Source organism: Oncorhynchus mykiss, chromosome 3 (assembly GCF_013265735.2).
Source record: "Oncorhynchus mykiss isolate Arlee chromosome 3, USDA_OmykA_1.1, whole genome shotgun sequence".
Lineage (NCBI taxonomy): Eukaryota > Metazoa > Chordata > Actinopteri > Salmoniformes > Salmonidae > Oncorhynchus > Oncorhynchus mykiss.
The window spans coordinates 22,531,699-22,548,931 of NC_048567.1; the positions used below are offsets into that span (position 1 = coordinate 22,531,699).

Below are 17,233 nucleotides of genomic sequence, written 5' to 3' on the forward strand. Positions count from 1 at the left end.
CAGTCTCAGGTCTTTTGCAGACTCCATCAGGTTTTCTTCCAGAATGGTCCTGTATTTGGCTCCATCCATCTTCCCATCAATTTTAACCATCTTCCCTGTCCCTGCTGAAGAAAAGCAGGCCCAAACCATGATGCTGCCACCACCATGTTTGACAGTGGGGATGGTGTGTTCAGCTGTGTTGCTTTTACGCCAAACATAACGTTTTGCATTGTTGCCAAAAAGTTCAATTTTGGTTTCATCTGACCAGAGCACCTTCTTCCACATGTTTGGTGTGTCTCCCAGGTGGCTTGTGGCAAACTTTAAACAACACTTTTTATGGATATCTTTAAGAAATGGCTTTCTTCTTGCCACTATTCCATAAAGGCCAGATTTGTGCAATATACGACTGATTGTTGTCCTATGGACAGAGTCTCCCACCTCAGCTGTAGATCTCTGCAGTTCATCCAGAGTGATCATGGGCCTCTTGGCTGCATCTCTGATCAGTCTTCTCCTTGTATGAGCTGCAGTGGTCTGATACTCTTTCCATTTCAATATTATCGCTTGCACAGTGCTCCTTGGGATGTTTAAAGCTTGGGAAATCTTTTTGTATCCAAATCCGGCTTTAAACTTCTTCACAACAGTATCTCGGACCTGCCTGGTGTGTTCCTTGTTCTTCATGATGCTCTCTGTGCTTTTAACGGACCTCTGAGACTATCACAGTGCAGGTGCATTTATACGGAGACTTGATTACACACAGGTGGATTGTATTTATCATCAGTTGTCATGTAGGTCAACATTGGATCATTCAGAGATCCTCACTGAACTTCTGGAGAGAGTTTGCTGCACTGAAAGTGAAGGGGCTGAATAATTTTGCACGCCCAATTTTTCAGTTTTTGATTTGTTAAAAAAGTTTGAAATATCCAATAAATGTCGTTCCACTCCATGATTGTGTCCCACTTGTTGTTGATTCTTCACAAAAAAATACAGTTTTATATCTTTATGTTTGAAGCCTGAAATGTGGCAAAAGGTCGCAAAGTTCAAGGGGGCCGAATACTTTCGCAAGGCACTGTAACTACACATCTCTATGAAGTTGGACATTTTACGTTATTTCAGTAAACTGACATGGCCCCCTGGTCAGAATTACATGGATCCTCAATCAACTTACCTGTTAGAATATAGGTAAAATAATGAATAAATGTGAACTCTGTCCTTCTCTGCTGTGTTCCCAGGTCCCATCACACCTCAGGGTACTGGCTTCCTGGCTGTGCAGTCAGTCGCAGGAACTAAGGTAAGTACCACAGAGGCAGGCAGAGACTTAACTTGATCCTCTCACACCAGCACAATTGTGGAGAATGCATGGCAGTGCCTCCTCTCCCTCAGGAGGCTGAAATTATTTGGCAAGGCCCCTCAGATTCTTAGGAACTTTTACAGCTGCTCCATGGAGAGCATCCTGACTGGTTGTATCACTGTCTGGTATGGCAACTGCACCGCCCTTGACCGGAAGACCCTACAGTGGGTGGTGCGGCAGGCCCAGCGCATCACTGGGAGGACATGCATGCCTGGCAGTGTCTGAGAAAGGCCTGAAAAATTGCCAAAGACTCCAATCACCCAAAACATGGACTGTTCTCACGTCCGGCAGACAGTACCGGTGAATCAAGGCTCCGGCCAACAGACTTCTTAAATAGCTCCTATATCTTGGCTATAAGACTGTTAAATGGATAAACAACTACTGCCCCCCCCCCCCCCCCCAAATGCTGTTCATTGATTTATTGATTGCCATTACCTTTATTATCTATTTTATCCTGCTACCAGTTACTATTACTCTTGTTTACATGTATATATTGCCACTAGTATAATACCATAAGTATTTATATATTCCTGCTTCCAGTCACTTTTCAGCCCTGTTTACATGTACAGTGCCTTCAGAGTATTTACACTCCTTTACCTTTTCCACATTTTGTTGTTACAACCTGAATTTAAAATTGATCAAATTTAGATTGTCATTGATCTACACACAATACCCCATAATGTCAAAGTGGAATATTTTGAGTCAAGTATTCAAACCATTTGTTATGACAAGCCTAAATAAGTTCAGGAGTAAAAATGTGCTTAACAAGTTGCATGGATTCATTTCTGTGTTCAATAATAATGGTTAACATGATTTTTGAATGAGTAACCAATCTCTGTACCCCACACATTATCTGTAAAGTACCTCAATCAAGTAGTGAATTTCAAGCACAAATTGAACCACAAAGAACAGAGGTTTTTCAATGCCTCGCAAAGAAGGATGGCGATTGGTAGATGCGTAAAAATAAAAATAGCAGACGCTAAATATCCCTTTGAGCATGGTGAAGTTGTTAATGATAATTTGGATGGTGTATCAATACACCCAGTCACTGCAATGATACAGGTGTCCTTCCTAACTCAGTTGCAGGAGAGGAAGGAAACTGCTCAGGGATTTCATCATGAGCCCAATGGTGATTTTGAAACAGAGTTTAATGGTTGGGATATGAGAACTGGGGCTCGGTCAACAACATTGTAGTTACTCCACATTACTAAACTAATGTTTATATTTGAAAGCATGGTGGTGGCTGCATCATGCTATGTTGTATGCCTGTCATTGCTAAGGACTGGGGTATTTCCGGATAAAAATAATTACTGAATGGAGCTAAGCACAGGCAAAATCCTACAAGAGAACCTTGTTCAGTCTGTTTTCCACCAGCCACTGGGAGATGAATTCACCCAGAAAGACTCACAGCTGTAATCGCTGCCAAAGGTGCTTCTACAAAGTATTGACTCGCGTATGAATACTTATCTAAATGAGAGATTTCTGTATTGCTTTTTCAATACATTTGCAGAAATGTCAAATGTTTTCACTTTCATTATGGGGTATTGTGTGTAGATGGGTGAGGGGGGGGGAATATATTTAATCCATTATGAATTCAGGCTGTAACACAACAAAATGTGGAATAAGTCAAGGGGTATGAATAATTTCTGAAGGCACTGCATGTCTCATTCCGAGACACTGTGTGCTAATGCCTCAATTGGTCAACTCTGCTGTCTAAAGAAAAGAGCGGGCTTTAGGTTGATTCTGCTGCTATGATTGGATAGCGTGCAGCTGTGCTGTAGGTTAATTCTGCTGCTACAATCGGGTCGCATGTTGCCGTGCTCCAAATCAATAATTACTTGGGTGCTGCCAGCCGCAAATCTCAGTTTTGGAAGATATTGACTTTTTACTACTTACACTTTTTAGTGAATTTTGCAACTAGTACGATTGTTTACGACTCATATTGATGCAATATCTTCAACCAGAGAAGTTGTTTTTTGAGTTCAGCTCCTCCTCCTCTTCCTTTAAAATGTTACCATATAATGTAAATACCCGGTAAATGGTGAACTGGATATTTGTATTAATTTGTCATTATTAGCGCAATATGTACACCTGTTACACCAAAGGTGTCTCATCTTCATTTGTCAGGAGTAACATACCATGCACCAGTACACAGTATGGGTTACTTCTAGTAGTATCTTTGTTGAAGTTTTCCACTCTCTCTCTTGCAGACCAGTTTCCGCATCGCAGCTACAGGAGTCGTCCTTGACCTGGACAAATCTGTGACCATAGTCAAAAAGCTCAAGCTGATTGGCTACCCATACAAGATCTACAAGAACACATCATTCATCAAGGTAGGATGCACCTCATAGCACTACTGACATACCATAGTTCAGCTACAGTATATTTACTTTTTGTGGTAGACATTTGAGGCGTTTGTTAATCTGTTGTAGAACAGAATAAGATAAATAATCTAACACAATCAAATCACATGTTATTTGTCACATACACATGGTTAGCAGATGTTAATGCGAGTGTAGCGAAATGCTCGTGGAAATTATGGACCAACTGTGTGTACATTATGCTTTATGAATATATTAATATAAAATGAATGGTTCACAGCAAAGGAAAACCTATTTTTTTTCTTGACTTTTTTTTTTGGCACACAAACTAGAGGCCATGAGTAACTTGGTCAAAAATAATGGCACTATTTGGCCTATAGGGCTGTTATAATCACTCACTTAGAGTGATAGATTTCCCTCCATCTTGGACATTTTGGAAAAACGTATTCTCATTAACCATAAATCCAAATAACATCAAAGTATGTACAGTTGAAGACAGAAGTTTACATACACCTTAGCCAAATACATTTAATCTCAGTTTTTCACAATTCCTGGCATTTAATCCCAGTAAAAATTCCCTGTTTTAGGTCAGTTAGGATCACCACTTTTATTTTAAGAATGTGAAATGTCAGAATAATAGTAGAGAGAATGACTGACTTATTTCAGATTTTATTTATTTCATCACATTCCCAGTGGGTCAGAAGTTTACATACACTCAATTAGTATTTGGTAGCATTTCCTTTAAATTGTTTAACTTGGGTCACATGTTTTGGGTAGCCTTCCACAAGCTTCCCACAATAAGTTGGGTGAATTTTGGCCCATTCCTCCTGACAGAGCTGGTGTAACAGTCAGGTTTGTAGGCCTCCTTGCTCGCACACACTTTTTCAGTTCTGCCCACAACTTTTCTATAGGATTGAGGTCAGGGCTTTGTGATGGCCACTCCAATACCTTGACTTTGTTGTCCTTAAGCCAATTTGCCAAAACTTTGGAAGTATGCTTGGGGTCATTGTCCATTTGGAAGACCCATTTGCGACCAAGCTTTAACTTCCTGACTGATGTCTTGAGATGTTGCTTCAATATATCCACATAATTTTCCTCCTCATGATGCCATTCATTTTGTGAAGTGCACAAGTCTCTCCTGCAGCAAAGCACCCCCACAACATGATGCCGCCACCCCCGTGCTTCATGGTTGGGATGGTGTTCTTCGGCTTGCAAGCCTCCCCCTTTTTCCTCCAAACATAACGATGGTCACTATGGCCAAACAGTTCTATTTTTGTTTCATCAGACCAGAGGACAATTTCTCCAAAAAGTATGATCTTTGTCCCCATGTGCAGTTGAGAACCGTAGTCTGGCTTTTTTTATGGCGGTTTTGGAGCAGTGGCTTCGTCCTTGCTAAGCGGCCTTTCAAGTTATGTTGATATAGGACTCGTTTTACTGTGGATATAGATACTTTTGTACCTGGTTCCTCCAGCATCTTCACAAGGTCCTTTGCTGCTGTTCTGGGTTTGATTTGCACTTTTCGCACAAAAGTATGTTTATCTCTAGGAGACAGAACACGTCTAATTCCTGAGCGGTATGACGTCTGCGTGGTCTGATGGTGTTCATACTTGCGTACTATTGTTTGTACAGATGAACGTGGTACCTTCAGCTATTTGGAAATTGCTCCCAAGGGTAACCAGACTTGTGGAGGTCTACAATTTTTTTGGGCTGATTTCTTTTGGTTTTCCCATGATGTCAAGCAAAGAGGCACTGAGTTTGAAGGTAGGCCTGGAAATACATCCACAGGTACACCTCCAATTGCCACAAATGATGGCAATTAGCCTATCAGAAGCTTCTAAAGCCATGACATAATTTTCTGGAATTTTCCAAGCTGTTTAAAGGCACAGTCAACTTAGTGTATGTAAACTTCTGACCCACTGGAATTGTGATACAGGGAATAATACGTGAAATAATCTGACTGTAAACAACGGTTGGAAAAATTACTTGTCATGCACGACTTGCCAAAACTATAGTTTGTTAACAAGAAATTTGTGGAGTGGTTGAAAAACGAGTTTAAATGACTCCAACCTAAGTTTATGTAAACTTCCGATTTCAACTGTATGCCCATGCTACATCTCTTAACTTAGTTTGAAAAAAAGCTAAGGAATTTGTTAAGAAATGGCTGGGTTATTGATAAATTAGGAAATATTTCAAACTTGGCGTCTTTGGACCAATTGCAATAGTCCCTAAAGAATGAGAAAATAATGTTGATGCATTCAAAGATGGCCACACGATACCAGTAGATGCATATTAGGACTAAAATGCAAAAAAAGAATACTTAACATTTTTACGTGTCCATTTTAAGCACTGTAAATCCACTCCACAGTGGCCTACCAACTTGAAACTTGTAATCGCTAACATGGACTTCCCTAAGATGATCCGCACTGTATTTGGTATTGATATCTCAAAAAACAAGGAAACTATTAACTCATTATTTGAATATGTAATGTGAATAGTCAATCATCTTCTCCTCATGAACCATGCATCAGATTCACTCCAGATTTTGTATTTCGACTCATTACATCAGTCTTCAATGGGTTAGAATTGTTTTGTTATTGCATTCATATGGCTGCACTGTACCAATAGATGCACGTTAGCACATATGCTAATGCTAAAATTCCTTTACAAATCATAAATCAGATTTGGTATATAGACGGGTTGGTTGTTTAGCAACAAAACCGACACATGCGCTGCTATGGGGCAAAACAGACTGGGTTGGGTTAGATTGTCGACAACATGTGAACCTATTTTTCTTCTCCAATGTTTAGTCTCTCAAAAACATTGTTACAGTTGTTGGTTAGCTAGCTAGTAAATTTTAGCCATATTAGTATTAACTTTAAATCAGTCTAAACACCTCAAAACAAGACATGGTATCAAGTACAAGATGAAACTAGCTGAAACGAGTCACTTACGATTCCCCACATGGCAGTTTCTTGTCATTGGGTGGCCAGATAGCTACCAACAGAATCACAACTCAGACTTCTGCCCCATTGACGCGTGCACATAGTTTTCGTGACGTTGTCAGCTAACCCATCTATAGACTCAATGAATTAGCCTCTAATGAATTTGAGAATGATTAGTTGCTGCATTCAAAGTCGTCCACGCTACACCACTAGATGGCCCTCATAGCCCTGGTGTGATAAGAACTGAACCGATGAACATGGGGCCATGAAATTTGGTATGTCAACCTTATGTATATGTCCTTAGAAGTTGTGTGAATATATAAAGTCAGCCCTACTACTCTGAGTATGAATGAGACTCAGGTCCACCCCCCAAAATTAAGAAAACCGTGAGCTTTACACCTCTGTTTTGTTCCCAGGGAATGTTCAACACCGTGCTGGAGGTGGCGAAATTTGAAGGGGGCTCCATCCGAACAGTCAGTGGGGTCAGAGGTCAAATTAAGAAGGCCTTGTCAACGCCGGCGGGAGCCTACAGAGCCACGTTCGAAGACAGGCTGCTGATGAGTGGTGAGCAACTGGCGCAGTCTAGAGCATTTCATAGTCCCAAAAACAACCTGTAGCCCCCTCACCCTACCCTCTATGAGCTTGTGGAGATCTGAAGGCTTGGATAGGTGAAAGTAATATGGTCAAAATTCCAGTAGTAGTAGGATTTATACAATTTGACAAATTGCCTGCAGCAGGTTGCTCCTACTGTTTTGGTTGCACATTTTATGGAAGCTTCTATGGACGTTACAGTAATTTACACGGAATACTGCCTTTATATTCCTAGCTAGTACTTCTGGGTGTGTTTACATATTGCGTCCCTGTGCCCCTGTTACATGTTGTTCATTACTCTTGTGTGTAGATATTGAATTGTGTGTTTTGTAGATATTGGTTAGCTGTGCTCCTGGTATGTTATTTAGGGCTGTCCCCTACTAAAAAAAATACTGGTTGACCGAAAGGCGTCTGTTCTTTCGACCAATCAATTGGTGAAACTGAAGAAAAAAGCCTTAACATGGCCTGACCCCCCACAGCTCCTACTGGCTTTTGCAGATTCTGCCGTTACGCATCTGAAGTTGCTGGTAATGGGCTATTAGCAAATGTGTGGAATGCAAATTTATCTTACCATTTCTACTGATCGCGTGCCAGTTATGGTTTTCATATGTACATTTTCGTGCAACAGTTTCATTTTATTTATAATAATGTCTATCCAAATTAAAATGATTAACCTAAAAAGTAACTTCTACCCTTGCCAACTATGTAAAAATAGCCTATAAAGCCAACAAATAAAAACCTTGCAGCCTGCAGGTAGAAAATATCCTGATAAAAATAAATATTGGCTACGCGTGGCCTTTCTGCAACGAACTTGAAACATTGTATTAACTTAGGTCCGACCTGAAGCGCCTTGCAATATTGTATAAAATATTCTGGGCCCAGAGGCCGTGTCTAGACTTGACAGTTCACGCAGCTTTAGTATTCTGATCATAGAGTTCTGCTCACGGAATTCCGTACGCATCATGCATCTACGCCTACATTTAAATGTGTCTACCATGTCCGGATTCCCTATTCCACGCTATATTCAAATGCCAGTATGCATTCTACAAACGGTGAAATAGGCTAAATATGATAACACAACAACTGATGGCAGTAGATAACTACTGAGGCTAGCTAGCCAGCTAACCTCTGTAGCTAGCCAGCTAACCTCTGTAGCTAGCAAGCAACACCAAAGGGATTGCAAACGGGTTAGCGTAACTCTAGTCCCAAAAAATTATATTCAAAATATTAGCTAGCTGGCTAGCATTTATGAGGCCAGCAAACACGTTACTCACACACTAGGGACACATTTACTCCAACGTTATAATTAAAAGGTGCCTCGGTCCCAGAACAGAAGTATTCTTGAGACTTGTGGGAGGAGTGTTGATGACTTCTCCTACTACACACAATGCAGCCTGACTACCTTCTGAAGTGGGCAGCCAGATCTGAACACAATCAGACCACACTTTTGTGCATCTAGACCAGTCTTTTCATTGCAGTCTTTGTATTCAGATAGCAGAAGTCACATGTATGTGTCAAATGTAGACAGACACAAGCAGAGTTTCCTGTGCCAGTGAGCTCGGCATTGTCATTTTCAATGGATGTAAAAGCAGACTTTGTTTGAGGTGAAGAAAACAACATTACTTTGAGAAGCTCCACAGCTCATTAGCCAATCAGAAATTCTATCAGATCCCAAAATGGGAACGTTTATATGTCAACATTTGCGATCAGGCCAGGTAGCCAATACGCCTACTTCTATGCGTAAACCTTACTCAACATTGACAGGAGTGCTCCAAACAAAAGACAGTAACTAAATTGACAAAACTCATAAATGTAATAAATCCAAACCTGTTTCTCACAAGTGTAGCATAGGTTGTGCGCTCTGCAAACAGTGTTTAATCATTGGATTAGTTCACTGAGAAATATATATTTGCTACTGTTCGACGTAAAAAAAAATATTTGTCGGCCAAACAATCGACCAGTCAAATAATTGGGGTCAGCCATAATGTTACTAATTACTTGTGTGTGTGTGTGTGTGTAGACATTGTGTTCCTGCGCTCCTGGTACCCGGTGTCAGTCCCTCAGCTCTACAACCCCGTGACCTCCCTGCTGATGCCAGCGGGCCAGAAGGACAGTTGGTCGGGCATGAGAACAGTGGGCCAGCTCAAACACGACATGGGGGTCCGCAACAAGCCCAACACAGACTCACTGTACAAGGTAAGGAATGTCCGCTCACTGTTCTGCTGCTAAACCTAACCGTATACCTAGCAAGCAGTTGCATATCAACAGTTTGACCATCTGTAGATTATCTATAGGGGACTATCCAAATAAAGTGTGATCTGATCTTTTGATGAAGCTCAATTTATTAAATATGGAGGCAGTTAGACTATCAGCTGTTTATTGTTCACAAGAGGTGTGTTTATTAGTCATTTTAGGTATTTTGGGTGAATAATGTAACTTTAAGGATTTGATAAATAAAAATGGTGCATAGCTAAACATAACACCACACAGATTCATTCATGAGTGCATTTCCTACTTCCTGCCAATCCGAGAACCATCCAGCTGTGCACTGAAGGCGAATCTCAAAAGTCATGTGTGTGTGTCTCAGATAGTGTTTTTGCATCTCAGATGGCATGTGTGCATTGCATTAACACCCTGGACCAGAGCTATACTCTATCACTAGCTCCTGTCCAGGGCGTTAGTGCACTAAACACATCATTTGAGCCGCTACATATCGTAGTGGCCGGCGTTGGGAAAGTGTTCAGGATTCATTTACTTTTGTAAAACTTTTTAGATACATATCCTACTTGTATATTTTCAATGAAAAATCACTACAACTAAGCAACCACTTTTGCTTGTGCTTTAGCTGTCACCTTGGTATATTGGCCTGACTACTTCCCTCGCTGTAAGGTTAAAGGATCTGTGGGAAAGCTGTGCTCGGCAAGCGGGGGTGATGTTGTGAAACACCTGCTTGCCGTGCGTGCTCTCCCCACTGAGTAGACTGTATCACGCGGTGACATCCAGGTGGTTACCAATAGAAGTTATTTCTCATAAAGGCTGCTATGCTACTTGGAATAAAAAAAGTTGTCGCAAAATATTTGGGAACGTTAGCGAACACCAGCAACACCGTGATACAGCTGCCCCGTGGGAAGCACCTCTGGTTGGCAGGCGCCTCGATACAACACCGGTGCACTGGTCATTCGCACAGGCTTGTCATCATGCTTCCCAACGCATGTCACCGTGACATCCATGGTGACCAATATTACACGTTTTTCTTGCTCGCCCATCAGAATAAACGTATCTCTAACTAGCGCCCAGCATTTAATGTCTGTTGTCCGTATGTGAAACCAAAGGCAACTTTCCACATTGTGTGGACAGTAAAGTTTGTTTAAATCTGATTTCACCACGTTAACGCTCCATCTTCTCTGGCACCATTTGACATCTGTTCTCAGCTCCAATGTCTCACAGCGTCTGTAGTATGAAAAGGTATCTGCTGAAGCCAGACTATTGGCCTGGTTGGATTCTGAACCTCTGACCTAACCCTTGAACCTTTCTCCCCTCTTGGCAGCCGGTGGTGCGAGCGCAGCGCCACTTCAACAAGCTGCACATCCCCAAGGAGCTGCAGAAGGCATTGCCCTTCAAGAGCAAGCCCAAACAGGACCAGCCCAAGGGCAAGACACCCAAGGACCTCCAGAGGCCCGCTGTCATACGGGAGCCCCACGAGAGGAAGGTAAAGGTCTCCTTACGGAAACGATAAGGAAAAATCCCATTGGATTCTGTGATGATTGTCAGAATTGCTCATTTTCTTTATCTCTGATGTACTAATATGCTGTGAAAGCATATATCACCACCTTATTTTATAAGAAATCAGGCTGGCCAAGGTGCAGACTTGTGTTCTAGCAGTAACACATTTGATTCAACAAATGGTGGTCTAGATTTAAGACGAAGTTGATTATCTAAATCGGTGTAAAAGCTGGGCTGTAACAAAAAAACTACACTGTCGCCCCCCCCATAATATATGGTGGGCACGCACATCAATAACTGTATATATGAATGGACAAAGCCATTGATGACGGGACGACATTCATTCCTATGTGAAGACTCCATAGCACATTGAAGCCAAATTAAGTTGGTTAAGTGACGTTGCAGGCTCAGTGCTGCCCCTTCAACAAATTATCCATAACTTCTGTGTGAGATTTTTAAATAATTGTTTCAAGGACTTACAACCGGTGTATAAAAGTAATTATTGGTAACATGATTGTCTTATAATTTTTTATACAGTAAGATGGACCACGAAGACTGTCATTTTTTTCATTCACTGTACTGCCTGCAGTACCGCGATCAGCCTTGAACATTTGTGGCTTCAATGACTGCCCCTGACACACACACACACAAAAACAGGAATGACACTGCATTTTAAATCTGAGCATGTGCCTTCTCTTGTCCACCAGGTGGCGGCGCTGCTCAATGCACTGAGCACGGTGCACAACTACAAGAGCAAGAAAGCGCACACGGCGCAGCATGCTAAGCACAAGGGCTTCCTGCGGCAGCGGGACAAGGCGGAGGAGGACAAGCTCAAGAGGCAGAAGGAGGCAAAGAAGAAGCTTTACCGTATGATGGGCCAGAAGGAAAAGAAGAGTCAGAGGTCCAGTCTAAAAGGGGCGCCGCTTGATGACTGATTTGTAATTCAATATGACTTCTTAAAGACCAGTGTAATAACCAGTGTTTCGGCCTGCCAATGGAATAATCCTCTGTTTAAGCATAATCTGTTGGGCTGCAGTGGAGTAGGGTGAAATTGCCCCTAGATGCTGATCTTGGGTCAGTTTAGCATTTCCCCGTTAATGGATAAAGGGATACTTTGGGATTTTGGTAATGAAGCCCTTTGTCTACTTCCCTATAGTCAGAAACTCATTCATGGATACGATTTGTATGTCTCTGCATCCAGTATGAAGGCAAGATTGGGGGAGGGGAAGCTTATCCTAGATCTGTGCCAAGGGGAATCTTCACCCAGAGGGTCTGCAGTACTGGGGTAGGAGACCCCAGTACTGCAGGAATGGATGAACATCCTTCAGCTTCTGTAGCCTGGTTGTGTAATGTGGTTTTTCAACCCCAGTTATTGGCACCTCATTAAGAGTGGTTCCATAGAGGAACTAGAAAGAACTGTATATTAGTCATATATTGATCACTTGTCTAGCTTCAATCTTGCGTGGTGTTTTAATAAAAAATAAATTACAGAAATAGTATGCGAGTGCCTTAACTCTAAAAGAACATAAAAGTAAAGTAAGTGTAATTCTATAATAATTTTGATCGAGTAGAAGTTTCGTAATGGCTAGGTTGTTACACATGTTACAAATGCACTGATATGTGGAAGCACATGGTATTTCAGCAACTTTGAAGTTGTGCCTATTGTCAGAGAGAACTCATCATGGACATTGCCATTGTGGACTTCCACCATTTTAAAGGAGTCAACTGAGTGGGATGCCTGAGTTGGGAGCAATCAGCCAATGAAGAAAAATGTACTACTTTAAAATGGCGATATCATGGGCAGCACCATTGTGGCTGTCAGACGCTAGAGCCCCACAGCGGAGGTGTCATAATACCCTAGTGGTCAAACAGGGTAATGGTAATCACTTTTCATTTTTCACATAGGGAATGTTAGAAACACTTAAAATAAGGGCTGTGTTCCGTGTAGACTTACCTTGGCGGGACGTTTTGATAACCGTGGTAATCTCTCATGGACAAGGAGACATCAATATATTCAGCTCTTTTTACACTGATTTTAAAATGCTAATTAGACTTCATGCCAGACTACAAATCCCTACAAGATCCGGCACGTCATCTCTGACACCTTTGCTAACAGGTATTGTGTCAATTTAAAACTGATGCAAGACAGCTCACAGAAGTGGCCATTTTAAAGACATTTATTCATGACTAAATTTTGCTAACATATAGTTAATCCAGAGATTCTTACCGTTGCCTCTATTCGGCAGTCTCGTTCAGATCATCGTGGCATTTGTAGTTCTTTATGATGGCTACATTAGCATTTAATTTTGGGGGGTTAACTACAGGCAAATATATTGATAAAGGCCACCTTGTCCTAGACTAGAGAGATTTTAAATGACACGCCAGGGTAAGCCGACACGAAACACGGCCCATATGATTTTCTAAAACCCCCATGGAGAAAAATGAATGGTGGAAAAGCGATTGGAACCATTTCCGTTCCGTTTGACCACTAGGTTTTATGCAGGGATGCAAACTAGTGAGGGACCAAAAAGGTGACACTTTTTTTTCCTTTGCAGTGAACAAAAAAAAATCTTGCTAGAGGGAAATGCAGGTTTAAACGAATTAAACAACAAAGAATATGATCAACATGATCAGTCTGTGTAAAATAAAGTGTTTAATGTGAACCTAACTCACAGCTAAAAAATGTCAATAAATCAATCCAATGTTATTTGTTGCCTAGACTTTACAGCAAATGACACTCAGGAATTGAGAAAAAAAACAACACAAATTTTGCAGTTAGCCATGACAGCCTTTATAATAGAACGCTTGTGACCACACACACACAAATATTACACTTGTGAAAAAAACATCTTAAAGTAGAAATAGAACGAAATAGCCATTCTATTTTTGCTCTATTATAGTGGCCACTATAACATTGATCAAGTGCACAAGCCTACATATGTGCAAAAATATCCTGAGTAAAAAAAAAATCAAATCCCACTCAGAAACACACGTGTTACTGTCAAGTTCAACAAAAGCAATATCTTTGGGCTACACTGCACATTATGCACTTTCTGCCTGTGGACATCTGTTCGACAATGTGCCAGCAGAGCATGATATCAATTATGCCAACAAAGGGTCTCTTTCAGACAGAGTACACCTGGCATTTGTATCCACTGTATTGAGAAAGAGGGAAAGTGTGTGGTATAATTTATCTCTCTATAGTGGCTTACACGAATCACGTAGGTCACTGTTTCCCTGTTTATGGGTATGATGACTCAACCTGTGGTACTTTACTGTCAGATACAAAAAAGTCCTCTGTCTCTATGGCCTGTTGTCACTCGTATCTGCACTCTCATTGGCTAGACTGGTCCCACCTGATCTCGCCTCCTCCCACACCTGCCATCCATCTTTGAGAACATGTATTTTCATTGTTAGTGGTCATTGGAATATAGATTAACACAGGCTAAGGAGATTTAATACGCTGTGTTCTGAGATAGTCGGTTAACATGACTTTTTAATGAATGCCTTTTGTGATTACATGAATGCTTCAAAGTTCATAAAGTGGCGTTAGCGGATGGACATGATCTCATAGAATAAAACGTGTCAAATCGAAGCCTGTGTTTACCATAGACTTTTTCAGTTTAAAAATAAGGTCAAATAAAGTGTGGCGTGTTAGGAAAGCATTTTCACGAAACCTTTGCCTAAACTTACTAGGTTAGAAGTAGGTTAAGGTTAGGGAAAGGGTTAGGGTTTCCTAACCTGCTACGAAAAGTCACTTTTGGTCGTAGCGGTGTGTCTTTAGGGAATCTCGTGTGCAGCAGCTGATTACTATGTCACTAACTACAGTTATTTTGGCTGGATCTGACTCCTTTGTCTCATCTGCAATCTGCACTGATATGATAACTCCAAATAGGTGAAAGTACTATTGTGGGTCGTTACCAGGGAGATGTCTTCAACAATCCAGCACCTATTTTAAATCCTTGCAGGTTAAGGAAAGAAGAAAATTCCACTTCACTTGATGCACTGTGGTAGTCCATTTTGGTTGTCTGTTTTCGTTAACTTGTCCCCATAGAGAAAGCATAGTGAATGTGTCCTTCTTTGTGCTAAATAATATGGATACAATGATGGTTAAAAGTTCTCAAATTATCTTACAAGCTATGCAGAACATCAACCAAAACACTGCAAGGTGGGCAAAAGGTGAATTATAGTGCTTTATTAGTCTATCTGCAGATGTTAAATTGCTGCTTAGTCACGAAATGTGGCAATTCCTTAAATTGTTTCGGCAACGCCATACACACATCTAAAAAATAAATAAACGTCCCTTGTCTGTCACAAATGTTTAACAACATATTTGAACTCTGCCGATTGTCCACCGAGGTAAAGACAGTTTCAGGTTGGATATTTGCCTGTAGTCTTTCTTACGTCCACCAACAGCAGTTAGGGACCGTCAACATAGTGACAAATCAATTTTTTCACATTTCAATAGCTATTTAACCATTACTCCTATAACTTTCAAAACTGGTTCTAGCTAACCCGATGGCATAGACACACATTGCACACATTTATTTTTTGTCGATTTACATCTCGCACTATTAACTTATTTATTTACATTTTTTAATTTCAATAGCTCCTTGGTCATATGACCTACTGAACTCAAACAGGGTTCAGAATGTCCACTCAGTGGGCCTACACTTTGCACACCCTTTAGTTTGTCCATTTTCATCTCACACGTTTTTACATACATTTTTCTAAATGTAAAATGTCAATAGCTCCTTGATCATGTGACCTTCTGACTTGGTGCAGAATGTACCCTTCTATATTGCACACTCTTGTTTGTGTACTGTAAAATCACACGGTGTAACGTACATTTTTCATAGTTTTACATTTCAATAGCTCCTTGGTCATGTCAATTACACACCTAAGAAGCGTGCAGTAGATATACACCCATATTGCACAACCTCTAGTCATGCCTCTTCTATATTGTTGTACATTAATATTAGTTTGACAACTAGGGGGTTCAGTCCAGTGTTGTGTTTACCTTTTAATATTTATCTATAATAATTGGTGGTTCTAAGTACTTATTTTTCCACAGTATTTAACAACGGTGCACAATAGGAGAGAGACAGATAATATCTCCTTTCGTTGTTAATATCAACCATAAAGGAAAAGGGATAAGTACGAGAGTCATGCTATTATTTGTCCAAAGCAGGGATGGAGAGTGAGCTGGTGAGGTAGGCTGCAGTGGCTTGCTGGTCAATACATATACTGAACATGTAACCACAGTAATGGTGGCCAGTAAATCAATGAATACAAATGTAATATTGACAAATTAAACAGAAATTGTAGACCTTTAATCTTTTCCAACATGTCAACAGACACGTAACACTGAAATGTTTCATACTTATTTGAAGTTAACTTTCTCTTTATTCCTGTTTGATGTACATGTCAGAGCCTCTTCAGTGTGGATGGGGTATAAGCATACATTTCCAACAACAAAGACTGCACTTCCAGTTTGTGTTCTTTACTCTGAACTATTTTGTCTTCATTCCTAGTGACATCACATGGAACCACCGTTGGTATGCAAAACATGCAATCTAAAACAAAACAAAGAGTAACACATTATAAATATCAATGCAGAATGACGAATTAGCCATCCATTGTGTTATATCATAAATTGTCTTACATGCCGTCACTGTTGTCAAAAGAGTATAAACAAGTTAAATAAAGTTACTAACCCAGTCAGTCTTTGGGCCACATCCAGGTTCTTTATCAGTGGCACACATGAAGCAGTTGTTGGCTTTGTTGAACTCTGAAATCATAGGCATGAACTGAACATATGGCTGTCCCACTCAACTACATAAAAATAAAGAATTTACATTTTCTTTGAATTAAATGTCATTACATACCAGACATTTTTAGTATATCCTCAGCCATTTATTTTCGTAGTTGCTCCATGTGTTTTTGAAGGTTCCATATCAATTTGGGAGGGGATGTTGGGGAAGTTCTGTGCAACTTCCTTGACCAGCTACATCAAAAAATAAAATAGTTTTTGACCTAATAGTCACATAACAGCTCACATAACAATTCATTATTGAAAATATAACTAACAATCAAACCTGCATTACAAAGACCCCACAGCTGAAGGTGTCCTGCTGCATGGTGGGAGTTATTTCCCCTCCTTTCCACTTTCCACTCCTTTCCACCCAGTCATCTTTTCCATAGCAGGATCTTCTCATTTTGAAGGATTCTCTTTTTTATGTAAACATAATGGAATTCTGATTTAGTTACAGGCAAATTAATACACAAGCCAAATTTGAATGCTGTTTTCCTTATCACTATAATCTAGT

General features: G+C 40.6%; 1 protein-coding gene and 1 long non-coding RNA gene across 3 annotated transcripts in view; one reads left to right on the forward strand and one right to left on the reverse strand.

The window, feature by feature from the left end:
- The window catches only part of LOC110514095 (ribosome biogenesis protein BMS1 homolog), a 30,976-nt gene extending 18,575 nt beyond the window's left edge, over nt 1–12,401 (forward strand). For both annotated transcript variants that reach the window (XM_021593647.2, XM_021593653.2), the window contains exons 17-22: nt 1,209–1,267; nt 3,538–3,660; nt 7,007–7,154; nt 9,202–9,377; nt 10,729–10,890; nt 11,612–12,401. In XM_021593647.2, coding sequence (XP_021449322.2) covers nt 1,209–1,267; nt 3,538–3,660; nt 7,007–7,154; nt 9,202–9,377; nt 10,729–10,890; nt 11,612–11,839 — 896 coding nt within the window. In that variant the 3' untranslated portion in view covers nt 11,840–12,401. The remainder of the gene's footprint in view (nt 1–1,208; nt 1,268–3,537; nt 3,661–7,006; nt 7,155–9,201; nt 9,378–10,728; nt 10,891–11,611) is intronic.
- Nucleotides 12,402–16,101: 3,700 nt separating this feature from the next.
- On the reverse strand, nt 16,102–17,194 carry LOC110505130. The gene is made up of 4 exons (XR_002470693.2): nt 17,003–17,194; nt 16,793–16,911; nt 16,622–16,695; nt 16,102–16,480 (listed from the first exon to the last, which is right to left on the reverse strand). It is a non-coding gene; the product is annotated as an uncharacterized LOC110505130 (long non-coding RNA).
- Between the last annotated feature and the right edge of the window lie 39 nt (nt 17,195–17,233).